Genomic DNA, 27,717 nt, shown 5'->3' with positions numbered 1-27,717 from the left:
AGGATTACAGGCGTGAGTCACCATGCCCAGCCAAACATACCAGAATTTATACCATCATCTGTCTTTGAAATTCCTGTTGACCCTTCAGGATTCAGCTCCGGAGTCCCTTCTGAGCAGGTCTTAGCCCATGATATCAAGTAATTACCCTATTTCAAGGATCCTGTTTTTGTTTAACTTTTTTTCCCTTTCAGAATAGATTTGGAGCCCAGCTTATCAGTAACTCAAGAAAATATGTGACATTTCTCTATAGCTCACCTACTTTTTTTTTCACCTGAACCAATATTCCAAAGCTGGATCATCATCAGGCTTGCCCATAAAAGTCTAGAGCTCTATTAAAAAAAAAAAAATTATCTTCGAAAGTCACTGAGACTTTACTAAAGAATGGAAACAGCTTAGAAATTGAGCAGGGAAGAGAGCTAGATGTGGTGGTGCATACCTGTAGCCCCAGCTACTTGGGAGTCTGAGGCAGCAGGAGAATCGCTTGAGCCCAGGAATTTGAGGCTGTAGTGCATGATGACTGTGCCTGTGAATGCACTCCAGCCTGAGCAACATAGTGAGACCCTGTCCCTTAAATTAAAAAAGAAATTGAGCAGAGAAAATGTCCTTGGAATATAATTTCCAAAGTTGACTATTCCGAAGGTCTTAATTCTTACTTGAATACACACATTCTGCTTGTGCTTCCTAAATAACTGATCATCACATCTGCCAGGTGTGATGTTGGGAATGGCAAGCTTTCCCCCATCTGGAATGCCTTTTTCTTTCTTGTCTGCTGCTGGGCTCCTTTCCACCCTTCAAGATCCAACTCAGCTCTTTTTTCCTTTTTTTTTGAGGCAAAGTCTAGCTCTGTTGCCCAGGCTAGAGTTCAGTGGTACGATCTTGGCTCACTGCAACTTTTGCCTCCTGGGTTCAAGTGATTCTCCTGCCTCAGGCTCCCGAGTAGCTGGGGCTACTCGGTACAGGTGCGTGCCACCATGCCCGGCTAATTTTTTGTATTTTTAGTAGAGACGGGATTTCACTGTGTTAGCCAGGATGGCCTTGATCTCCGGACCTCGTGGTCCGCCTGCCTCAGCCTCCCAAAGTGCTGGGATTACAGGCGTGAGCCACCGCGCCCGGTCAGCTCTTCTTTTTGTGGGAAGCCTTCCTTGAACCTCTCTCCTCATCCCTAACATGGTGTTCCATAAGACCCTCTGCCAACTTCAGCCATTGTTAGTTTGTGTAATAACATATCCTTTCTCACTGCCAAATCTGATTTTCTTTTTTAGAAAATAACATTTCTTATTTTTTTATAATCAACAAATAAAACATGTATATGTTTATTGTGTACAACATGTTGTTTTGAAATGTGTATACATTGTGGAATGGCTAAATCAAGCTCATTAAGATTGAGTTTGTTGAGAGGTATGTGATACATTTGTCTTGAATCAGTTCCACTTAAAACGTTGAACTGAGTGAGTCCTCAGGCAGTTAAGTTTAATGGGACACAAGAAACCCTCAAGTGGGTAAGATCTGGCTGTTGAAAGCACCCCTGTATCTGACACTTTGCATCAGCAGTGTGACATTGTTCTCCTAGTTAGAATATTCTGAGGCTCAAATCCTGCCATCTCCCTGGCCCGGTGACCCTAGCTGCCTTATTGATAACTTTTGCCTCTTTTGCTCACAGAGTTCTTATCATTTTTGTCACATTGAAGGTTTCCTTTCATGAGTAGTTTCATGAAGCCAGCTTTATTTAGCCTCTCCCTCCTAAAAGGAAAAGAAAAATCCGACTTTATTTCATTTCCTTAATACTTTGTGGTCTAGTTCAAAAGGTGACATTCTTCAGGGTAGAAGTTTCACCATTAACTCCTTGGTGGAAATGAAATTGTATAGCAGAAAAATAAAAATGAAGAAAATGTGAAGTTTCATTCAAGAATGGGGCAAACATTGGACTTCCTTGGGCCCATTTATCAACCCTGGGCCCATTTGTCAGTTTCCAATTTTATAAGCATGTCGTGGGAGTAAAGGGAGAGCAGCAGGTTATTGAAGAGAGAAGTTGTTGTCATTACTGACAAACTCTTTCTTGACAAAAGGCTAAAGGTCTTAGGAAAGGGAAAAGGAGCGGGGGGAAAGCCAGGTTTAACTATAGGATGCAGCACAGGTTTGTATTAGGATGTGGTCTAAGTTACAGGGCCAGTCAGCCTGGTTGTATCTGTGCTGGGGCCTTTGTGGCTGGGATGGAGAGAAGCTGTGCAAGTCATGAAATTAAAGTGATCCTGGCTTATCCAATTTTGCTTAGGTTTCATAAAAAATACTTTGTGTATTAATGAGGGCTCTTTTAGTTGCAAAACAGAGAAAACCCAGCTCCAAGTGGCTTAGGCAAAATAAATACATAAATCTATTGACCTGAGAAGTCCAGCAGTATCATATTTCAGGCATGTCTTATTTTAGGGATTCAGTCATTAGGGCTTGCTCACTTTCTCTCTGTCTCTTGGCTTCGCTTTCTTTGGTAGAGTCATGCTGGGGCAGGTTATCTCTTCATAAGGACCCCTTGACGCTCTAGGCTTGCATCTTTTAGTTCAAGAAAAAGAGAAAAGAGAGCACCACTATTATCCTTCTGGCAAGTCTCATGGTTGGCTGGCTTCATGTGGGTCATACGCTTTTCCTTGAACCAGCCACTAGAGCCATGGGAATTTGCTACTGTGATTGGCTGTGCCTTGGCCATGTGCCCCCTGAAATAAGGGGTACAATCATCTCTGCCTGAAACACATGGGCCTAACCCCTAGAGTTTATGCTCTATAGGTATCTTTACTTTGTTGGTTTTGTTCACTGCTATATCCTCAGCACTTATAAGCATATCTGGCATGATGTAGTGAACAAAAAATATCTGTTGAATGATTGAATGGGTGTGGGGGAAGGCTGAGTCCCCAAGAAAATTTGTGAGGCTTTTAACAGATAAGGAGGAAACACATGCCAGGCTATAATAGATGTTTCTTCATCGTGCATGCAGGAGAGCAACGACAGCAGTAATATTAGCTCTTGTCACACTCTTAAATCTGAAGTTATACCCACCTCTGGAATAGGAATCGATCCTCTTGAATTGATGTTGGAGCTTCGTAACATAGCATGATGAATAGATGTGGAGGTGATGGCAGAATCACTGGGGGCCCCATCCACCTGTCAGGAATCCAGGAGAACCACCTTTGTGCTAAAAACTAACCCTCGTTGTTACTGGTATTTTGCTTATTCATTCTTCATTTAGTTTTGCTTATTTTGTTCACTGCTGTGTTCTTGACCTTTAGGAGAGTGCCTGGTACATAGTAGGCTCTTGGTAAATATTTAATGAATGAATGAGGAAATGAATTAAGGAGTCAAAAAACATTTATTGTGTCTTCTTACATGCTAGACTTTATAATAAAAGGAACCGAAAGTTCTGGAAAATGAAAGGGAAATGAAAAGCATAGCCCCAGTGAAATATTGTTTCACACCAACTAGGATGGCTATAGTAAAAAAGAGACAGTAGCAAGTGTTGACAAGGATGTGGATAATTTAGAACCCTTATACACTGTTGGTGGGAATGGAAAATGGTACAGTGGCTTTTGTACTAAGTCGGTCTGGAAGTTCCTGAAAATGTTAAATATATATACACATAATGTGATATGTTTATAAAAATATAAAACTGTGTGTGTGTGTGTGTACATACAAATGCAAGTTACTATACTCAGCAGTTCCACTCCTGAGTACACACTCAAGACAATTGAAAATGTGCTACTGAAACACCAGGGGTTCAATCTAGGTCCTGCTGCTCACTGGACAGAAAGTTAGATCACTGAGAGGACTGGTATTGCTAAGGAAGAAGGCTTTAATCGGGTGCTGCAGCTGAGAAGACAGGAAAGGAGCTCAGTCTCAAATCCATCTCCCTGACCAACTAAAACTAAGGGTTTATATAGCAGGGAAGAAATGTAGCAAAGTGTACCAAACAGGATCTAGGTAGGATCAAGGGAGCAGTTAGGATGAATGAGGGGTCCAGCATCTCATTGTCTGGATGCAGTGATCTGGTGAGTTTCAGTTATTTGGTACTTTTTTTTTTTCTGAGAGACCTGAAGATCATTTCCGGATGAAGGATCTCAGATAAAACAAATATAAATTTATTTTAAGACCAGAAGGGTCAATTTCTATGTTTATCAAAAAAAGCTATCTGTGGGACTATTGGGTCAGTTTTACATGCCCATACAAAAAAAAAAACTTGTGTATGAGTGTTAACTCATAATAGCTAAAAAGTGAAAACAACCCAAATGTCCATTAACTAATGAACAAATAAAAAGTGGTATGTCCATACAATGGAATATTGTCCAGCCATAAAAAGGAATGAAGTACTGATACATGCTACAACATGGATGAACCTTGAAGATACAGTAAATGAGAGAAGCCAGTAACAAAAGATCTCATATTATATGATTCTGTTTATATGAAATGTCTGTCATCACCAAGTTCACATAAACAAAGTAGTGTTTGCAGGGGTTGGAGGGAGGGACGAATGGGGCGTGACTGTTAATCGGTACAGGATTTCTTTTTGGGTGATAAAAATGTTCTTGAATTAGATAGTATTAATGGACGCACAACTCTGTGAGTATACTAAATAGCACTGAATTGTGTACTTTAAAATATGGTATATAAATGTATGATATAAAAATTTTTTAACGTTTATTTTAGGTTCAGGGGTACATGTGAAGGTTTGTTACATAGGTAAACACATGTCACGGGGGTTTGTTGTTCAGATTATTTCATCACCTGGGTATTAAGCTCAGTACCCGATAGTTATCTTTTATGCTCCTCTCCCTCCTCCCACACTCCACACTCTAGTATCTGTTGTTTCCTTCTTTGTGTTTGCAAGTTCTTATCATTTAGCTCCCACTTGTAAGAGAAAACGTGTTATTTGATTTTCTGTTCCTGCATTAGTTTTCTAAGGATAATAACCTCCAGCTCCATCCATGTTCCTGCAAAAGACATTATCTTATGCTTTTTTTTAATGATGGCGTAGTATTCCATGGTATATATGTACCACATTTTCTTTTTTTTCTTTTTTTCTTCTTTTTTTTTTTTTTTGGAGTTGGAGTCTTGCTCTTTTGCCCAAGCTGGAGTGAAGTGGCACGATCTTGGCTCACTGCAACCTCCACCCCCCAACTCCCAATCCTCACCCCCCTGGCTTCAGCGATTCTCTGGCTTCAGCCTCTCAGCCTCCCAAGAAGCTGGTATTATAGGTGTCTGCCACCACACCGAGCTAATTTTTGTATTTTTAGTAGAGACAGGGTTTCGCCATGTCGGCCAGGCTGGTCTCGAACTCCTGATCTGAGAAGATCCACCCACCTCAGCCTCCCAAAGTGCTAGGATTACAGGCATGAGCCACCATGACTGGCCCACATTTTCTTTATCCAGTTTGTCATTAATGGATATATAGGTTGATTCCATGTCTTTGCTGTTGTGAATAGTGCTGCAGTGAACATTCATGTGTATGTGTGTTTATGATAGCATGATTTATATTCCTCTGGGTATGTACCCAGTAATGGGATTCCTGGGTTGAATGGTAGTTCTGCTTTTAGCTTTTTGAGAAATTGCCACACTGCTTTCCACAACAGTTGAACTGATTTACACTCCCACTAACAGTGTATAAGTGTTCCCTTTTCTCCGTGACCTTGCCAGCATCTATGATTTTTTGACTTTTTAGTAATAGCCATTCTGATTTGACTTGCATTTCTTTAATGATCAGTGATATTGAGCTTTTTTTCATATGCTTGTTGGCCAAATGAATGTCTTCTTTTCAGAAGTGTCTGTTTATGTCCTTTGCTCGCTTTTTAATGGACTTGCTTGTTTTTCTCTTGTAAATTTGTTTAATTAAGTTCCTTTTAGTGTTGTGGGAATGAAGGAGGACCAGAGAGACCACGGTAAAACAGGAGGATTTTTATTGAGTGCACTCAGACCTAGCGGATTAACATCCAAAAACTGGGTCTGGAACAAAGACAGCACTAGAATTTTAGACACACTTCTAAAAGGGGGTGGGCTAGCCTGAAACAAGTTTACGGTGGTACAAATCATAGTGGCGTGACAGCAAAGATACAGAGGCGGAACAAAGGCAGTTAATTAAATTGCGACAGGTTCTTCATAACTCAGGATTACATGTGACTCTTCCTGTGTGGTCCAGATGGCTGTTATCGAGGCTTGCTGTAGTGCCTTGCACAGGCTTATCTTTTAACCTTCGCTGTGGCGCCTAGATGACTGCAGCCCAGGCCTGCTTAGGCATGTCTTATAATCTTCACTGTGCTGCTTAGAATACTCAACAGAATACTCAAAGTTACTAGAAAACAGGAATCTATAAACTATAAAGTTTACTCATAGAGGAATGGAAAATTTGATTTCTTCTCCCTATGTTGAGGGAGTGCTGGGAGAGTCTCCAGAGCACATTCCTTTGAGCTCTGGCTTCTTAGATAATATTGAGACTTCACCTGGGTCCAGGCTTTGCCTGTTTCTGCCTTTGGGATGAGTCACCCTAATATAGAAAGCTTGTTTTTCTCTTTTTAATTTTATTTTTCTTTCTTTCTTTAATTTCCTCCCTCAGTAAGTGCTGGATATTAGACCTTTGTCAGATGCATAGTTTGAAGATTTTTTCTCCCATTCTGTAGGTTGTCTGTTTACTCTGTTGATAGTTTCTTTTGCTATGCAGAAGCTCATGAGTTTAATTAGATCCTACTTGTCAATTTTTGCTTTTGCTGTGATTGCTTTTGGTGTCTTTGTCATGAAATCTTGACCCATTCCTTTGTGCAGGATGGTACTGCTTAGGCTGTCATCCAGGCTTTTTTATAGTTTGGGGTTTTACATTTAAGTCTTTAATTCATCTTGAGTTGATTTTTGTATACACAATAAGGAAAGGGTCCAGCTTCAATCTTTTGCATATGGCTAGCCAGTTATTTCAGTACCATTTATTGAATAGGGAGTCTTTTCCCCATTGCTGTTTTTTGTCAGCTTTGTTGAAGATCAGATGGTCATAGATGTATGGCTTTATTTCTGGGCTCTCTATTCTGTCCCATCGGTCTATATTCCTGTTTTTGTACCAGTACCATGCTGGTTTGAGTACTGAAGCCCTGTAGTATCATTTGAAGTTGGGTAACATGACGCTTCCAGCTTTGTTCTTTTTGCTTGGGATTGCCTTGGTTAATCTGACTCTTTTTCTTGGTTCCATATGAATTTTGAAATAATTTTCTTTAGCTCTGTGAAGAATGTTGATAGTTTGATAGGAATAGTATTGAATCTGTAAATTGCCTCGGGCAGAGTAGCCATTTTAATGATACTAATTCTTCCTACCCATGAGCATGGGATGTTTTTCCATTTGTTTGTGTCTTTGATTTATTTGAGCCGTGTTTCGTAATTCTCATTGTAGAGATCTTTCACCTCCCTGGTTAGCTGTATTCCTAGGTGTTTTATTCTTTTTGTGGCAATTGTGAATGGGATTGCCTTTCTGATTTGGCTCTCTGCTTGGCTGCTGTTAGTGGATAAGGATGGTAGTGATTTTTGTACACTGATTTTGTATCCTGAAACTTTGCTTAAGTTGTTTATGAGCTGAAGGAGCTTTGGGGCTGAATCTGTGGGGTTTTCTAGATATAGTATATAAATTATATCTCAATAAAGCTGTTATTTTAAAAAATGAATGGGATAGTCACTTTCCTCAAGGCATTTGCAATTTAGAAGAAGACATAGACATAGGATCTAATCATAGAAGTCTGCAACTTCTTATCTACTGAGGAAGTATGCAAGAACTGCTAACTCATGCCCCCGTATTTAACAATATGCCCGATGCTTTTCAGATCAAAAAATGGAGAACTTTGAGCTGATAGGATTGCAACTGATGAACAGTCATGTTTGACAGGGAAGTACCCCATTCTGCTCTAGGTTACAAAACATATGCCTTTGACTCTAAATAGTCCTTGTTCTTTTGGAAGTCATGATAGAGTTGAGTAAGAATTTATTTGAGCCAAGACTGAGGAGCAAGATAAATTGGTCTATACATTATATTAAAGGATTTTATTTTAACTCTTGCTCAGATGCTACGTGGGGTAAAAGCTGAGATAACTAACTAACCATTGATCGCCCTTTCCCTGTCTGATATGAGTCCCTTTTTCAAGGAAAGGAAAGATGAATTTCCTGTTGACTTAACTATTAATAACAGTGGTTTCCTTTCAGTGTTTAATAAGAAACTCTCAGAAATTCTGCGTAGGCATTTTATGTCAACATTTCTTGAGATGTTAATGAAACACTTGCCTTTCCCATTTTACTCGAGGATTTATTCTTCAAACGTTTATGACTGCTTACTGTGGGCTAGGCTTCTATGCTGGTTGGTGGAGGTCACAGTCTAGTGGGAAACTCAAACAGGTTAATAGTAAAACAGCATGAATGATGCTGTAATAGAGATGCATTTACGAAGGTGTGAGAATTGGGAGAAGGAGACTCCAGAGGGACAAGAGAAGGCTTCATAAAGAGGTGACATCTTTTCTGAATCTTCAAAGATGAGTAGGAATTTGCTGGAGGGAGGGAAGGATGCTGAGAATGTGTGGAAGGACAAGGAAGATGATGTATGCGATGTGAGAGCATTCCATGTGCCTCTGAAATAATTAACTCCATGTACATCATTTTATTCTTCCCAGATCTCACACTTCCTATTCCAATGGTTCTCCATCTTGGCCACAGATGAGAATCACCCCAAGAACGTTTTAATGCCCTAACTGTGCCCAATCCCAGAGTAACTGAATCAGAATCTTGGAAGTATCTTTGTAGGTGGGGCCTAGGCATCTATACTGTTTAAAAGCCCCCCAGGTGGCTTTTCCATGTGGCCAGGGTTGAGAACATTTCCTCATTCCCTTCACATCTGTTCCTCTGTGTCTGGAATTTATTCCTTCCAGTGGGTTCTTGGTCTCACTGACTTCAAGAATGAAGCTGCGGACCCTCGTGGTGAGTGTTACAGCTCTTAAAGATGGTGTGTCCAGAGCTTGTTCCTTCAGATGTTCAGATGTGTCTGGAGTTTCTTCCTTCTGGTGGGTTCATGGTCTCGCTGACTTCAGGAGTGAAGTCGCAGACCTTCACAGTAAGTGTTACGGCTCTTAAAGGTGGTGCATCCTAAGTTGTTTGTTCCTCCCCGTGGATTTGTGGTCTCACTGACTTCAGGAATGAAGCTGCAGACCCTCATGGTGAGTGTTACAGCTCATAAAGGTAGAGCAGACCCAAAGAGTGAGCAGCAGCAATATTTATTGTGAAGAGCAAAAGAACAAAACTTCCACAGCGTGAAAGGGGACCTGAGTGGGTTGCCACTGCTGGCTCTGGTGGCCAGCTTTTATTCCCTTATTTGGCCCCGCCCACGTCCTGCTGATTGGTCCATTTTATAGAGCACTGAATGGTTCGTTTTACAGAGTGCTGATTGTTTTGTTTACAATCCTGTAGCTAGACACAGAGCGCTGATTGATGTATTTTTACAGAGTGCTGATTGGTGCATTTACAATCCTTTAGCTAAACACAGAGCACTTATTGGTGTGTTTTTACAGAGTGCTGATTGGTGCATTTACAATCCTTTAGCTAGACACAGAGCACTGATTGGTGCATTTACAATCCTCTAGCTAGACAGAAATGTTCTCCAAGTCCCCACTCAACCCAGGAAGTCCAGCTGGCTTCACCTCTCAAGCCCCCCTCTAAACAGGACACCCCAACTGCTGTTGGGAATTGGGCATCAACCGCTCTAGCTACTTCCTGCTGGATGGGGACAAAGAAGGGGCTCTGCAGTTGTGGTGTTCTCCAGAGGGGAATTCTTTAGGCCAGTGAAAGGGCCAGCAGGTCGGTCCAGGGGTCCTTGGTAGAAGTTGTTAGTTGAGCTCATTCGGGGTTCCATTTGTAAGACCATCTGTAGCTTGATGGCCGTGATCCTAGAGGAAACAAATTTGACAAGGAGGTTAAAAATACAGGGCCTGAAGGCGAGGAATAGCAAGATGGCTGTCATGGAACCTAGAAAGGGGAGAAGCCATGTTGCTTAACTCCAGAGGTTGGTATAAGAGTTTGAAAGGCGTTGTGGGATTTCAGAAGCCTTTTCCTGTAAATGCCAGGTGGCATCTCTTACTATTCCTGACTTGTTAGTGTAAAAACAACACTCTTCCCCTAAGAAGATGCAGAGTCCTCCTTTCTCAGCAGTGAGGAGGTCTAGGCCTCGGCAGTTTTGGAGAGTCACTGCTGCCAAAGAGTCTATTTGGGATTGCAGTGTAAGGATAGATTTCGTTATTTCTTGCAAACTGTCTGAGAAATCCTTTGAGAGCATGTGGTAGTAGGATAATATATGTTACACTGTTAACTTTTAGCAAAGTTTACTTTTGTTGAAAACTTTGTAGGTTTGGGACTTCAATTATTCTTTGCTATTAATAAGATCTCGTTCAGTCCATATTAACTTAGAATTGATACAGTTGGCTCCTTCCTGATTCTGTAAGTACTTTAAGGTTTGGCTGAGTGCAAACAGCTGGCACGTTTGAGCAGACCAATTATTAGGCAATTTTCCTAACTCTGCTTCCAAAAGAGTTCCCTTATCACTTACTGAATACCCATTGTGTCTTTTTCCTTAATCCCCTGGGAGGAACCATCTATAGTCCTGTCCTGAAGGGAGTTCCTCCTAGATCTGGTTGGACCTTTGTATGGTAATTAGTCAAAATTTAGATCCCCTGTTAGGATACCCTGGGGGGGTTAAGGATTTTTTATAGGAAGGCTATGGATTGTCAGTGGCCTCAGTGCTTTCAGGCTACGCTCTTGTTTACACTGACAACAAGGTGGTATTAGAGTGTTATAGGGTTACAGAGAAGACCTTCAGTTATCAATTATAGGTTTTAAATTAACCCTAGCTTTCAAAGGAATAGGGTACACTTTTTTTTCTTTACTACTTCTATCTCTCTCTCTTTGATTCCTTCTTTGTCTCTTCCTCAGTTTCCTTCTCTCTTTGACTTTCTGTCTCTCTGTCTCTGTCTTTCCCCACTCTGTCTCTCTCTTCAACTCCTTGCCTCTGTCTCTTCCTCTCTCTGTATCCTTCTGTTTCTCTGTTTCTTCCTCTCTCTTTCTCTGACTTTCTGTCTTTTTCTTTCTCTCTTTCCTTTCTGCTGCCTCTGCCAGCTGCTTATGCTGCTGTTCTCCCCTCTCCTTCCCCTTTTAATGGCTTCGGTAGTGTAAGACTGCCACCTCCTTGGGTTTTTGCACTGTGTGCAATACCTTTACCTTCCTGGGACCTCTGACCCTGGCCTTTTCCTTTTCTCCCACTTCTTTACCCTTTCTACCATGCAGTCCCCTCATTTCCTGCTTTCTCCAGGCCAGATCCCAGGGCACACCCTCATCTGTACATCTCAACACATTTGACACCTTCATCACCTTTTTAAGTTCCCTGCTACAGCACACCCCTAGACTGTTTCCTCTCTGGGAAAACTTTCTCTTCATAGATAAAATTAAGTTGGTCAGTTTCGCTTTTGCTCAGTTTTGTGTCACTATAGTGACATACGTGTCCTTGTCCTTACTGCCTCTCTTCCCTCCTAGTGTGAAGTGTCCCTTATCTTGGGCAGGGCTGACTGCTTCCAGTCCGCTCTTGTCCCTTCTCTTCGCTCATCACCTGGTTTCTACCTTACTATTCTGTTCCTCTTTCGTGTTTCCACTTTTCCTCTCTTTGTTGCCTTCTGCTTTTACAGCCTTTAAACAATGGTAGAATCTCATCTTCAAAAGTAAAAAGTCCTCCCCGTAACCCTGGGTCATCCTCCAGCTACTGTCCTGTGTCCCCGAACTGTGTTCTTAGTGAAGCTCCTTGAATAAAGCTCACTCTCTGCCCACCTCTGCCATTCTCCTGAAGCTGATATGATAGAAGTCACCAGTGTCTTTCTAATTACTCAATTCACCAGACTCTTCAATCCTCACCTCTGAATCCAAGTGGCTAATGAGAACCTTATCTTTCTACCCTGGTCCAGGGGTGACCAGAGCTGGAACTGCAGTAGTGGGAGAGTAAGACTTGCACCCCCATACCTAAGTCTCTTGTGACTACCTTGTCCTCTCCCGCTTTCTTGACTGGACTATTACAAAGAGCCTCCCAACTGCTCCTGCTTCCCTTTGGTAAATGGCAGAGTCCAAGGCCAGAGAATGAGCCTAAAAATGGGGCCAGCCTACCTCTTTGACTGATTCAGGAGACACTGTCTGTGTACCTCTTTCCACTGTTTCTCTGATGACCACTGATGTTTTAATTGCCTGGTTTACATTACTTCTTTAATGTGTTTTCATCATAGTCGTTGCCTGCTTGAAGAATATGCTAGAGGAAAAAGGCCCAACATATACACAGATACACCACACACACACTCAGAATGTACACATCAGCCTTCCATTCATTCTTCCTGCTGTTGCCTCAGGGTCAGGTCCAAAGTGTTAGAGCATGCTTGAGAAGAATCCCTGCCTTTGCCCTTCCCCTCCATCATAACACGTCTCCTTTCACGTCTTGATTTGTTCAGGCTCCCTTGATAATAATCCTCCTTTCCCTGAATATCCTCTCCAACCCTAGGTGAGTAGCCCATTTATTCCTCTGCACCTGCCGCCCGCCACACTGGGTGATTTCTGTGACTTTATTGTGTATTTTTCTTCTACAAGTTTGAAAGCACTTAGAGGTGGGGACTTTATGTTCGTTGGTTTTCCAATTCCTAGCACAGTACCCAGCAAGAAGAAAGTGCTCAGTCAGTGGTGGCTTGAGGTATGGTGGTCAGAAATAAAAGTGTACAAGGAAGGAGGGAGCTATAAGATCATAATAATCTCTAACATGTATTGAGCTCTTACAGTATGCCAGCCATTATGTCAAAGGTTTGACAGTCATCTGTTTTAGTCCCCAGCAAAACTCAGTGAGGTGTAGATACTATTATAATTTCATTTTACAGCAAAGAAATTGGGAGTTTAAGTAACTTGTCGGTTGTGTTAAAGAGTTTGGTCTTATTTCTTAGGCCTTTTGATTCCAAAGAAAACAGTTAAATATTAGAAAGTTTAAAGAAACATTGTAAGATTTTCTTTTATTTAAAGAGAAACACAAACCTCTATCCTCTTAAACCTGAGGAATGTATATATTTTTTTTTCATAATTAAACCCTCATAGACCCAACTTCTTTGTTCCTTCTTAGTCTCTTTCCTCCCAGTGTGTCTCTGCAACAAGACCGTTTTAATCACTCAGACCAATAAGCGTAGGGGGTAATCTGGGGGCCCTGGCAGGCAGCCCTGTGCTATATTACTTGGGTACAAAGTGGTGACTGGAGCTCACATTTATTGTTATAAATTCTCTGTAGGCATTGCTCATTTTACTTGTCATGTAAACCAGGTACTATTATTGTCCCCATTTTTAACTAGTAAGTAGCTTGGATAGGTCTTGAGCCTTTCTCTCTTTGACCATGAGATCTGTGCTCTTAACCCTTACAGCACTGCCTCTCACTTGGGGCTGCTTTCTTGCAGCCTTGATCTTTCTAGGATTTTGCTAACCTCTAGCTACTTCATGACCCTTTTGAGCCCAAGGACTTCCCAGCTAATATGTAACTCCTGGAGGAATTCTATAGTTCATGGGATTAGCTTGGCTGCCTTAGCTGTAGGATTGAACTTTTACCTTTGCCTCCACATGATACCATTATTTAATATCTAAGATATTACTCAAACTGTGTTCAGGTTTTGATATATGAAAACAACGTATACAGGCTGGGCCTGGTGGTTCATGCCTGTACCCCAGTACTTTGGGAGGCTGAGGTGGGAGGATTACTTGAACCCAGGAATTTGAGACCATCATGGGCAACAAAGTGAGACCCCTGTCTCTACAAAAAGTCAAAAAATTAACCAGGTATGGTGTGTACGCCTGTGGTCTCAGCTACTTAGGAGGCTGAGGTAGGAGGATCACTTGAGCCTAGGAGGTTGAGGCTGCAGTGAGGCATGTTCCTGCCACTTGTATTCCAGCCTGGGTGACAGAGCAAGACCCTGTCTCAAAAGTAATGATAAATAAATAACCAACCCTGCCTCAAAAGTAATAAATAAGTAAATAAACAAACCAATAAATATGGCATATACAGAGCTGCATTTGTTCATCCAGTTTGTATTGGATGGTCCTTTTCCATTCAGCCTCTTCCCACTCCTGCCTGCCTTCCATTATTTCTAGCAAAAGAGTTACATGGCACCTGAGAGGGTAATGGGATACCAAAGACTGTGAAAATGTGGCTAGAAGTCTTTTTTTTTCTTTTTTTGTTTTTTGAGACGGAGTTTTGCTCTTGTTGCCCAGGCTGGAGTGCAATGGCACAATCTCGGCTCACTGCAACCTCTACCTCCCAAGTTCAAGCGATTCTCCTGCCTCAGCCTCCTGAGTAGCTGGGATTACAGGCATGTGCAATCTGCCTGTCTTATTTTGTATTTTTAGTAGAGACGGGGTTTCTGCATGTTGGTCAGGCTGGTCTCGAACTCCTGACCTCAGGTGATCTGCTCACCTCAGCCTCCCAAAGTACTGGCATTACAGTCATGATCCACAACACCTGGCTGTGGCTAGAAGTCTTAATCTGTATATTCAGGATATAAAAGCTACTTAAATATTAAAAATCACCTAGAAATTCTGATGGTATTCTTTCTGAAAATATGTATGGTTATAAACAAAGTAAATAAAAATATCTCCCTAATAACATTGCTAGAATGTATAATAGTACCTAGCATCATAAAGCAGGCTCATAGAAATTTTTTGCCATGCCTTTTAGGAAGCCAGCAGATTTGCACTTTCTCGTAATGTCACTCTAAATACCTAAGAGTCTAAAAATAACTTTCTCTCATGTATCTATGCTCTGAATATGTGTCTCAGGGAAAACTTAATGTAGGTTTCAGGTAGGCCCTTCTCATTTGAAATGCTACTCTTGAGTGAAGTTAAATTATAAATTGAAACATAATGTTTCCCATAAAATGGTATAATAGTTGTAGTCAAACAGTAATAAAGAAACAATTTTTTAAAAATTTAATTGTCAAGAGTATTGTTTAAAAGGCAGAAACCTTCCAGTGGATTGGGTAGAGGAAAAGGAAATTTGGCAAAAGGAAAAACCACATGACATTCTCTGTTTCTGTAAAATGAGGCCTAAGAACTAAGGTGGGGTGCTGGGTAAGAAGGAAGTCTTATAAATAGTAACTTTAAAGAATAGGGCCCAAGATCCTAACCCTTGGGATTACAGCCCTTGACTCTCTTATGGGCCACATGGTCATTCTGTATAAAAATGGCCATGGTCTGGAATGGAGAATGGATGTTGCCTTGCTTCCTGGAAGTATAGGGACTCTAGAATGAGTAACTTAGTAAAATTGCCCAACCTAAGTATTTGATGATGGAGAGATACCTCTAAGCTCCCAAACAGGGAAATTCTTGCCCTCCTCTCCTGTGAAGATCCCTGTTTTGCCTGGGGGAGGAAGAGGGAATTGTCAGAATACAATTTCAGGAATTTTAGGAGCTGTGCTTTGGTTGATCTGCTGCTGAGGTAGAGATAATCAAAGTCTCTGTGGAGGGCAAAAGGATCAGATAAGAAAGAAGTCACTCCTCATAGACTGAGAAATCTGAAACCTTAGGAATTCTTGCTGATGAATTTTATTCCCTTCTAGGCTAAGAAACCTTTCTTTCTTCCTAGCAAGAGACATATAGAATAAATCACTAACAGCACAAACAATATTTGAGATAAATGCAATTGTCTGATAGTTTCCTAGGAGTTCTGCAGAGGCACGTGATGACTGCAAACAGCTGAGTCTGTATTTTAATTCAGTGGAATATATTCAAACTCCTCTGGGAGCTCTAACATGTTGTCTGTAGCCAAGGTTTCAATGCTACAGTAATAGTTTTGTGCGGGTTCTTCAGAAATTAAGCCATTTCTTCAAAATTTCTGTTTAGTACAAACAGTAAGCCCAGGTCAAAAATGTTCACCAAGACATTAGCAAACTCTAATGGAGGTTTGGTTTTCCAGGCATTCAGAACACAGTTTCTAAACATGATTGAGAAAAATTACCTTGGATGTATGGAGCATCATTGAACAATGACCTTTCGGGTTGACTAAGAATGCTGAAGCCCCAGAGGAATCTTGAGCAATTTTTTGTTGTTGTTGCCTGAAGGAACCAAAGAATAAAAATGTAGTGGGAATATTTGGAAAGGGGATGATTTTTCAAGCTTGTAAAAAATGAAGACCAGCCACCAGAAGAAAATGCTTTTATGTGAATTCAAAGAGAAATGTTTTTTAATTTTAAGTAAAATTTAGGTCCTCAGACTTCTTAGCTTTTCTATAAATTGGCTTTTGGTTATCCACATTAAGCCCTTTATTTGCTCCTATTTAATATAGGAACAAATGGTGAAATAAAGAGGAAAATGGGTCCATTCTATGAGAATGTATGTGCAGTGGAAGCATTTCTTCTTTTCGTTTTCTGTATAAAAATATTTACTCGGACTGTATATACTAAGTAGTTTAATCACGGCAAGTGTCTAATGACCTTTTTTTTTTTTCCAGCTGACTCAGGTGTGGACACCTTGGCAGTGTTTATGGCCAGCAGCGGAACTACAGAAGTCACAAATCGGAACAGCCCAGCCACACCACCAAACACCCTTAACCTCCGTTCCTCCCACAATGAACTGTTGAACGCTGAAATAAAACACACAGAAACCAAGAACAGCACACCTCCCAAATGCAGGAAAAAATATGCACTAACTAACATCCAGGCGGCCATGGGCCTCTCAGATCCAGCTGCACAGCCCCTGCTGGGAAATGGCTCTGCCAACATCAAGCTGGTGAAAAATGGGGAGAACCAGCTCCGGAAGGCTGCAGAACAAGGGCAGCAGGACCCCAACAAAAACCTGAGCCCCACTGCAGTCATCAACATAACTTCTGAGAAGTTAGAGGGTAAAGAGCCCCACCCACAGGATTCCTCGGGCTGTGAGATTTTACCCTCCCAGCCCAGGAGAACTAAGAGCTTCCTAAATTACTATGCAGATCTGGAAACCTCAGCCAGAGAACTAGAGCAGAACCGAGGCAACCACCATGGGATTGCGGAAGAGAAATCCCAGCCAGACCAGGGCCAGGCCTCCACCATCATTGGGAATGGTGATTTGCTGCTGCAGAAACCAAACAAACCCCAGTCCAGCCCTGAAGACGGCCAAGTAGCCACGGTGTCATCCAGCCCAGAGACCAAGAAGGATCATCCGAAAACAGGGGCCAAAACCGACTGTGCACTGCACCGGATCCAGAACCTGGCACCAAGCGATGAGGAGTCCAGCTGGACAACGTTGTCCCAAGACAGTGCCTCACCCAGCTCCCCGGATGAAACAGGTACCCCTGGGGAAGGCATAGCCTCAGCTGGCACTTTCTTTTGGTCTTTTCAACTATTGGTGGAGTTAATCTCTAGACTGACCAAAAATGTCCATTTATATGCAGAGAGGAACATAAGCCTCTTGCGGTAAAATTGGGCAATTTATTTGCAAAATATTATTTCATTCCTCAACCATATCTTAGGTTAGTTTCATTTTGGATCGTACATAAAGCTGTTTGTTCTGGGAAGCATTTTTGTAAAATAAACAGGTCCTTGGTGTTAAGTACAGTAAAATATCATCTGTTTAGAAATTACACTTCCAGTGCATAGGTAGACCATTTCTCTATGCTATCTAGAAATACTGGGTTTTGGTAAGCAAAATAATAAACAAAGTTGTGGGGGGAAGGATATAACCCAATTAAGAGAACTATTTTAAAGTCCTCGAAAGAACTTACTTATGGTGAAGCTCATAAAAAGTTAAAACATTAGCCATCTGTTCATTAAAGGCATTTCTCTTTTTGACATTTACTGAGGAGTGTTTTACTAGCCTTAAGTAATATTTAAAAGTGGGAAAATAGTATTTCTTGAAAAATATATTCAGAAGTTTAGGCTTTTAACTAGTCTAATTGAGACCAGTCTTTCTGGACTTTTGTATATATTTGTAATGTTTTGGATTTCTTGGAGGTGTTAAAATGGTGACAGCTACTTTAAATATCATTTTCTCATAGCTCCCACTATACTGATCGTAAGATTGAAAAATTTGGAGAACTTTATTGTATCTGAATTCAGCGTAAACAAGCACTCAGAAAGGCTAATTTTTTAAAAAGTAGTCCAGCAGTTCCCCTAGTGGGTCCCAGGGCTGTATTAATATAGATATAACAAAGAAAACAGAACCACCACGGATGGAAATCACATTTTTACAACCTATAAGGTAGATAAATTACAAGGACTAAAGATAAGGAAAAGAGGAGTTAAGACATTAACTTGTTTAAGAAGAAAAAAAAGTAGCGTTTTTGAAGTGCCCTTTAAAATCCCATTACTTTCAGTGATGCATACTGTTGTGGGATATGGCAGTAGGGAGGTTGAGATGAGGCCATTTCATCTCATAACTGTCTGGCCCTGCACATTACTGGAATCATAATTATGTTCAGTAATGTCCCTGAGTCCACAGCTCTCTATACTTTTTACCCATTTCGAGAATTTGTATTCAGCAGCTGATGGACGTTGTCACCTGCTAGAGTTTGAATCTATTAATACATGAAAGACTGATTGCACATCTTCCAGCCAAGCTCTACCTCCTGTGTTCATCGTTTACTGACACCTTGCTGTCTCCCTCTGGTCATGGCACCCTTTCTGCTGCTCTTCCTGGCATAGCCGGTTCTGTTGTAGTTAAATTTTAAACTAACCTAAAGTTTTGTTCAGGCACGGTGGCTCATGCCTGTAATCCCAGCACTTTGGGAGGCTGAGGCAGGAGGATCACTTGAGCCCACAAGTTCAAGACCAGCAAGACCCCATCTCTCACCCTCCAAAAAAAGTAGTTGAGCATGGTGGACGGTGGCATGTGCCTGTAGTTCCAACTACTTAGGAGACTGAGGCAGGAGGATCACTTGACACCAGGAGTTCGAGGCTGCAGTGAACCATGATTATGTCATTGCACTCTAGCCTGGGTGATAGAGCGAGACTCTGTCTCAAAAAACATAAATATATTTTTAAGTGAATAATTAAGCTGTCTCTGCCCTTCACCCTAGCCCCCTTTCCCAGTGATGACCATTAGCTTATATTTTTATTTCCTCTCAGAAAATATTTGAGTCATATATCCGCATATTAATAATAAATTTTAAGGCTGGTGTGGTGGCTCGTGCCTGTAATCCCAGCACTTTGGAAGGCCAAGGGGGAGAGATGGCCTGAGCTCAGGAGTTTGAGACCAGCCTGGGAAACATGGTGAAACCCCTTCTCTACTAAGACATAAAAAATTAGCCAGGCATGGTAGCGGGTGCCTGTAGTCCCAGCTACTCTGGAGGCTGAGGCACGAGAATTGCTTGAACACAGGAGGCGAAAGTTGAAGTGAGCCAAGATCCCGCCACTGCACTCTAGCCTGGGTGACAGGCGAGACTCCATCTCAAAAAAATAAAAATTAGGCCAGGTGCAGTGGATCACCAGGTCAGGAGTTCAAGACCACCCTGACCAATATGGTGAAACCCTGTCTCTACTAAAAATACGAAAATTAAGTGGATGTGGTGGTGCGTGCCTGTAGTCTCAGGAGGCTGAGGCAGGAGAATTGCTTGACCCCGGGAGGTGGAGGTTGCAGTGAACTGAGATGCGCCACTGCACTCCAGCCTGGGTAGCAGAGCAAGGCTCTGTCTCAAAAAAAAAACTAAAAAATAAAATAAAATAAATTAAAATTTAAAAAATAATAAATTTTAAAATTTAGCCAAATTTTGTGGTGATGTTTTTAGAATCTCTATGTTTTAGAGATAATATACTAATATAAAATACTAATCTATGTCATAGTTTGACATATATAATACAGTATAATCCATACAGATAGAAACAATATTGTGTATGGGATTTTCTCCAAAATAATTGGGATTAGAAGGATATAAAAAGAAACAAAATTGCCCATAAGCTGCTGATTGTTAAAGCTGCATTATGGGTATGTGCAGATTCATTAGATCTCTAATTTTGTATGTTTAAAATTTGCCACAATAGTTAAAACCAGGAAAAAGTTATTCTAATTAGATTTTTTTATGAATGCTTTGCTTTTTTTCAGGTAAGAACATATTTTGTAGATCCATCCATTTTTCTACTTAAGTCTTTTTAAGTATTATGTATGCTATTCCACTATATACAAGTTCCATGATTTATTTAGCAAGTTCCCTGCTGATGAGTATTTAGGTATTTTTCTGCCCATAGCCCCTTGGCTTACTGAGTGCTGGTGTGGGTAAGGGCCTGTGGAGAGGGCACAGTTGAAGTATGCACTCCACTCTACCTACTGGGACTCTTGAAATGCTCCTGTAACTCCCTCTTTCCAGGAAGACTTTCAGGGGTCCCTCTGCTGTGACACTTACTACTCATTTGCTCAGTGTCCTGACATTACTTGCTGTTGGGTTTCCACAGAACATCTTACAGTGCTTGGTCTGTGATGTGAACTGGATTAGTTTTTTGACATGTTAAGAAGATATGCTCAGTTTTCTCTCGAAAGTTGGTTTAGACAGGATGATGGTGGCCCTTGATAAGTTGCTAAGGATGGATGTTTCAAATCAAATATGCTCAAAAGAATGTATTAGCTGTGAATGAAAAGCAATGAGATTGTGTTTTTAAAAAATATACTAGAAGCCAAACCTGTGCCAGCCTTGAAAATGTTCACTTTGGGATCTCTGCGTCTACTTCAGCATGTTACAGTGTCTCAATATTAATCGTCATAATTTTGGGAGTCCTCTTTTGGAATTGCCTCAGAGTCTGCTGTGGATCCCCATAAAATGAAATCTCTTTGCTTATAATCACACTTCAGGTTTCAGGTAATATGTAGATTAGTGAATGAAATAAAATAAGCAGTTTTTGTTTCACTTGTAATGATAAAGTTAGTGTTTATTATGTATGTTTTATATAGTATATATATGTGTATGTGTATATGTATAAAATAAACACAAATACTAACAGTTGAAAGAAAAGAGAAAACGAGAGCAAATATTTTGTGACGTCTTAGTATGCCATGCCATAGTACATATATAAAAAGTGTATATTTGCCTGTTGACTTGCTGTGTGTTAAGTACATACTCATCACAGTGGTGTGTGTTTTATGACTAAATCATGATGCAGTTATCTTTGGATCATAGACTGCACTTTGGGGAGCCTAGAAAAATAGACTCATTTCTTCCTCGGGGGCATCCTTTCCAAGTTAGAATGCTATTTATACAATAAAATGCAATGGCTAACCCAGAGGCTGACTACTTTCTATTTTCCTTTACTACTGAATCGCCCCCTCCAGCTGTTTAGTAACTTCTTTTTGTACAATCAGTCATGTATACAATATGTGGCTGCCCTTTTCCTCCTCTGTAGTCTGTCCTTTAAGAAAACAAGAGGCTGTTTGAAAAAGGAAAAGCATCTGTGAAATGACTATTTTCATAGGAGTTAAGAAAAGTTAAAGAGTGCCTTGGCCCTGATTCTAAAAGAAAGGGTTGTATCTTGCTACTGCAGAGTGAGAACTTGGAATCTAGTTAGAGTTTTTTTCAGAGATGCAGTTCCCTCAGTGGCCCCAGGTAAGCATGATGGCTCAGATAAATAAATACCTGTTGGTCATACTGTATACAGTCTCTCTGTTCATCACTTGGTGTTTCATGTTTGCTCTATGAAAACGTTGAAAAGATGCATCATTTTGAACCTTCCTGGCTACAGGTTTCGGTGGTACCAACATGTAATTTTATGTTTAGTTTGGGGTTTAACAAAATTGAAGACACAGAGTATGAAACTAGATGGATCTTGTGTAGTAACTGTTTCAAATTATATTCATTGCTAAAGTGTACAAAAGCAGAATTATACGCAGAGAAAACCAAGTCCAGATGGTGTGGCAATGGGCCTCATGATCCATTAACTTGTCATTAAGAGCATAGGCTTTAGAGTGAGCTTCCTGAGTTCAAATCCCAGCTCTGCTACATCTAGGCAGTTCTCATAGCCTCTCGTCTGTAAAATGGGGATAATAAGAGTGTTTTGGCATAGACCTGCTGTGAAGATTAAGTGAGAGCATCTTAGGCCAGGCGCGGTGCCTCATGCCTGTAATCCCAAAACTTTGGGAGGCTGAGGTGGGCGGATCACAGGGTCAGGAGATCAAGACCATCCTGGCTAACACGGTGAAACCCCATCTCTACTAAAAATACAAAAAACTAGCAGGGCGAGGTGGCGGGCGCCTGTAGTCCCAGCTACTTGGGAGACTGAGGCAGGAAAATGGTGTGAACCTGGGAGGCAGAGCTTACAGTGAGCCGAGATCATGCCACTGCACTTCAGCCTGGGCCACAGAGCAAGGCTTTCTCTCAAAAAAAAAAAAAAAAAAATAGCATCTTCAAAGAGCTTTTAGAGCAGTATCTGGCATATAGCAAGCACTTAATGAATATTGGTGATTATTATATTAGAGATCATCAGTATCGGTACAGTGGTGGGATATAAAAGTTTGCTTTTCTTTTAATTATGAATAACCTGTATTTTAGACTCTGAGTTAAGACTTTCTGGACCTTAAGAGCAAGGGTTGGTTCATCGTCATCTTTGTATTTTCAATACCTAGAATATGGCAAGTGAACTTAATAAATAATGACTAATTGAATGAAAATGGGAGCTATCTACATATCACAAAATGAACTTGATGTGTTGAATAAGACACTTGATGTTATATCTTAGTCAGTGCCTGGTTTTGGTGTTGGCTACATATTTTATAATGATCTGTTGGTGAAGCTGAATAACCCGAGTTACTGGGGAAGGCACACAGAGATTCTGTGGGTTTACCATGTGCCAGATCCTGTTGGTGGTACTTTCTCACTCTCAGGTGGCCATGCTGAGACTTGAACCTCGGTCTTCCGACACAGCATCCAGTGTTTTACCACAGAGGCTAAATATATCTGATTTAGTCTGGTTCAACTGGAGGCACATAGTAGTATCTTGAGAATCCAGAAAGTAGAAAATTATATTTTAGGGGATCTTTCCATTCCTCTATGCAATTGAGGTTTAGATCAAATGCCACCTCCACTGTGAAACCTTTCTAGACCCTCTGAACTGTGTAAAGTCCTTTCTCTGTATTCTCAAAGAAATGTTTCTAAGTTTCTGCTGTCATGTTTATCTTAGTGGCTTTCTACATCACTCATAAGTTTCCATTTAGACTTAGAGCTCTATGAAAGCAGCGGCCAGGTTTTCATTATGTGTATATGTGAACTTCTTCACATGGTATGTGGCACATAGTAAAAGGCTCCATAAAGTTACTCATTTGCTGGTTGGATGGATAGATTTGTGATCATTAATGCATGCTGTCTGATGTTTGCTACATCAGTATACCTGTAGAAATAGAAAAAGTAAGAATAATTTGTATAAAATAATTGTTTAGAAGACTTGGATAGGGTGATTCTTATTTATATTCTAGGCTCCTGGGAAGGATGAAGAATTGGGGCCAATAATTCAGTCTACCACAAACATTCTTTTATTTGAGTCTGTAAGTCTATATGTTAGAAGGGTCAGTGCCAAGGAAAAGGGCCATTTTCGTTTCAGTTGACTTCACACTTTGCCTTGAATTGAGATTGATCCATAGTTGTCATAGATTGTTTTCTGTTGTTATAATGAAATACCTGAGACTGGATAATTTATAATGAAGAGAAATATATTTAGGTCACAGTTCTGGAGGCAGGGAAGTCTAAGAGCATGACACCAGCATCTGGTGAGTGCGTTTGCTGTAGAATAACATGGCGAGGATATCACATGGCCAGAGAGAAAGAGAATACATGTCAGCTTAGGTCTCTCTTCCTCTTCTCATAAAGATACCTCTTACCACGGGAGCCCTGCACTGATGACCTTACCTAATCCCAGTTACCTCCCAAAGGTCCCACTTCCAATCATCATATGAATTTGGGGATTAAGTTTCCAACATTACATGAAATATGGGGGACACATTTAGACCATAGCAGTGTTGCTTTAGAGTTTGAATCCTTTGATGACTTCAATTGATTGGTTTCCAGTTTTGAGGCAAAGTGGAACTCTTTTGCATAGTTGATGACAGTGAGAGCCACAAACCTAATTATGTCAACAGAACTGGCAGCACCTCTTATTTCTGGCTTTAGCTAGCTTAAGAGTGTTAAAGCTTTGGATAAGTCTGTATTTCTCACACTTTTAGAAACCTCTTCTAACTGTTCATTTTATCTCAGATGGCTTTTGGTAATTTTAACTATAAATATTTTTGCCCCTTTTTTCTTACAAATCCTAGGCCCATGGCTGGGTGCAGTGGCTCACACCTGTAATCCCAGCACTTTGGGAGGCTGAGGAGGTTGGATCACTTGAGGTCAGGAGTTTGAGACCACCCTGGCCAACATGGCAAAACCCTCTTTCTACTAAAAATACAGAACATTTAGCTGTCTGTGGTGACACGTACCTGTAATCCCCGCTACTCGGGAAGCCGAGGCAAGAGAATCGCTTGAACCCAGGAGGTGGAGGTTGCAGTGAGCCGAGATCACACTGTTGCACTGCAGCCTGTACAACAGAGCGAGACTCCATCTCAAAAAAGAAAAAAAATTCCTGAGTCCAGTCTTCAGCTGGTTTGCCGTGCTGAATTAATTTTAATCTTTTAAGGACCTTGGGTGACTCACTAGCCTTCCTGTTATGTCTTCTCAGTAGAGAGTTCCATGATGCGACAGGAAGAATTCAAGAAGGCAGATGTGAGATGTTTCCAAAATAGTTTAGGCATACTGTGTTCTGGGGTAGATGGTGTGTTTTCCAAGTGAGATTTTAGCACTTTAGGGGTAAAATGCATAAAAATATTTTTTATTTTACCCCATGAACTTAAGAAAGAAAAGATTTTGTTCAGTTCTGTGTTTTTGGAAAGTTCTATGCAGAAATATATGTTCCGGTGAATAAACTAGTTTTGGGTTGCCTTCCATTATAAAGTATCATATGAGGTACTTCAGGGGACGGAAAGGTGAGTACAATGAGATGAGTGGCAGCCAGAGTCTAACAATGGTTAATGAGCACAAGACAGCAGATATATTCAAGGTGGAACCAGAGGAGGCCTGTGAGAGGCTTGAGTGCTATGAAAAGGAAGAAACGTCAGTCAGTTGGGATGTGGATGTTCGGACACTTGAAGTTATCTGTGCTGGAGATTGAATAGACTTTCAGTGATGGAGATCTGGGGAGAGCATTGTCCCTCAGAGCTGTTGAAAAGTAAAGAATCTTTTTCTTTTTTAAAAATTAACCACTAAAGAAGTTTATGATTGTTTTTTCTCTCTTATCTCTACTGATATTTTGAAAATACCAATTTTAGTTCTTAGTTTGGCACGTTGTTTAGCTTCTGGGGAGAGGATCCAGTGGACAGTGGCAGCTTAGGAAGCACCTGGATGTATGCCTCTAGGAGTCCTGTGTGAAGCCTCCCAGAAGTGCCAGGTGATGCTCTCACACCTTGGAGGAAGGCGTGCAGCCACCAAGATTGTGAGGGAGTGGCTCAGTGGGATCAGAGACAAAAACACTATTGGACACTTTCAGAAATTTTCTGGTCAAATTTCATCATGAGCTATTTGCCCAGATTAGTTTTCTTTACCAAAAACAAAAACAAGCAAACAAAAAAAAACCCTTAAGTTGGCTGGGCATGCTGGCTCATGCCTGTAATCCCAGCACTTTGGGAGACAGAGGCAGGCAGATCGTGAGATCAAAAGATTGAGACCATCCTGGCCAACATGGTGAAACCCTGTCTCTACTAAAAATACAAAAATTAGCTGGGCGTGGTGGCATGTGCCTGTAATCCCAGCTACTCAGGAGGCTGAGGCAGGAGAATCACTTGAACCCAGGAGATGGAGGTTGCAGTGAGCTGAGATCGCCCCACTGCACTCCAGCCTGGGCAATAGAGTGAGACTCCATGTCAAAAAAAAAAAAACCCCTTAAGGTAATAAAAGAGGCTACAGAAATATTCAGATAGCAAACTTGAACAGCTCTACATCCGTGGAGAATTGAAATGCATCTGTAACTTTACCATGATTTTTCACTGACTAGTATTGTTCATATAAGTTAACAGTGGTTCAAGAATTTGTGAATTTGTTCATCATGACTTTGTTGATGTTCATTAGTTTGTTTATTCATTCTTTCATTTGTTACTTCATATATAACTTCATATATATGTACACATGCCTTTTTTTTTTTTTTTTTGAGACAAGAGTCTCACTCTCTCACCCAGGCTGGAGTGCAGTGGCATGATCGCAGCTCATAGCAAGCTCTGCCTCCTGGGTTCACGTCATTCTCCTGCCTCAGCCTCCCGAGTAGCTGGGACTACAGGCGCCCACCACATCCGGCTAATTTTTTTGTATTTTTAGTAGAGATGGAGTTTCACCCTGTTAGCCAGGATGGTCTCGATCTCCTGACCTTGTGATCCACCTGCCTCAGGCTTCCAAAGTGCTGGGATTACAGGCGTGAACCATCACGCCCAGCCACATGCCAGTCATTTTTAAAAGTCAACTCTGTGTGCTGTGCTAGGTGCCTGAGACATAGAAGTAGATTAAAACCAGTCTGTGATGTCACATAGCTCACATAAAGTTTCCTGTCTCTATGTATGAAGCCCTTACCATATGCAGAGTGCCTGACAAAATGTGTCTTTGTGCTCTTTGCTCCATTTTGCACATCATACCTCAGCAAGTAAGAAAAGATAAAGCCCACTCCAAACCCTGGATAGCCTAAGCAAAGAAGAGGAGGAGATGTTTAAATGGTTTGTTGATTTCTTATGGCTGGTGTAACAAATTATCACACACTTGGTGGCTTAAAACAATAGAAATTTGTGGCCCGGCACAGTGGCTCACACCTGTAATCCCAGCACTTTGGGAGGCTGAGGCAGGTGGATCATTTGAGGTCAGGAGTTCTAGACCAGTCTGGCCAACATGATGAAACCCTGTCTCTACTGAAAAAAAAAAAAAAAATAATAATAATAATAATAAACAATAGAAATTTGTTCACCTGTCGTTCTGGAGGCTAGAAATCCAAAATCAGTCTGGGCGTGGTGGCTTACACCTGTAATTCCAGCCCTTTGGGAGGCCGAGGTGGGCGGATCACCTGAGGTCAGGAGTTCGAGACCAGCCTGGCCAACATGGTGAAACCCTGTCTCTACTAAAAATAAAAAATGAGCTGGGTGTGTTGGCAGGTGCCTGTAATTCCAGCTACTCAGGAGGCTGAGACAGGAGAATTGCTTGACCCCAGGAGGCGGAGGCTGCAGTGAGCTGGGATCATGCCACTGCACTCAGCCTGGGCAACAGAGCAAGACTCTGTCTCAAAAGAAAAGTCCAAAATCAAAGTGTCATCAGGGTCTCGTTCCCTCTGAAGGCTTTAGGGTAGAATCCTTCCTTGCCTCTTCCAAACTTCCGGTGGCTCCCCGAAATGTGTGACGTTCCTTGGCTTGTAGCTGTACCTCTGTTTTCACACTGCCTTCTTCTAGGGACACAAGTCATTGGATTTGGGACCTACCCTAACCTAGTATGACCTCACCTCAATTTAATTAATTATATCTACAAAGACTCGATTTCCCAATAAGTTGATACATGCTGAGGTTCTGGGTAGACCTGAATTTTGGTAGGTATATGGTTCAACCCAGTACAGACATCTTACAGATAATTCCTTAATAGATGCAACATGGAAGAGATGTGAAAGAATGTTTGCAAGAATT

At 41.2% G+C, this 27,717-nt stretch overlaps 1 protein-coding gene across 1 annotated transcript in view; it reads left to right on the top strand.

The window, feature by feature from the left end:
* The window catches only part of APBB2 (amyloid beta (A4) precursor protein-binding, family B, member 2), a 369,777-nt gene that overhangs the window by 116,264 nt on the left and 225,796 nt on the right, over positions 1–27,717 (top strand). The window contains exon 4 of the mRNA XM_011987971.1: positions 16,541–17,356. Coding sequence (XP_011843361.1) covers positions 16,541–17,356 — 816 coding nt within the window. The remainder of the gene's footprint in view (positions 1–16,540; positions 17,357–27,717) is intronic.

The sequence above is a fragment of the Mandrillus leucophaeus genome, unplaced genomic scaffold, assembly GCF_000951045.1.
Source record: "Mandrillus leucophaeus isolate KB7577 unplaced genomic scaffold, Mleu.le_1.0 Scaffold320, whole genome shotgun sequence".
Lineage (NCBI taxonomy): Eukaryota > Metazoa > Chordata > Mammalia > Primates > Cercopithecidae > Mandrillus > Mandrillus leucophaeus.
The sequence above is the reverse complement of the archived record's forward strand: the minus strand, read 5'-3'. Positions and strand labels throughout refer to the sequence as shown.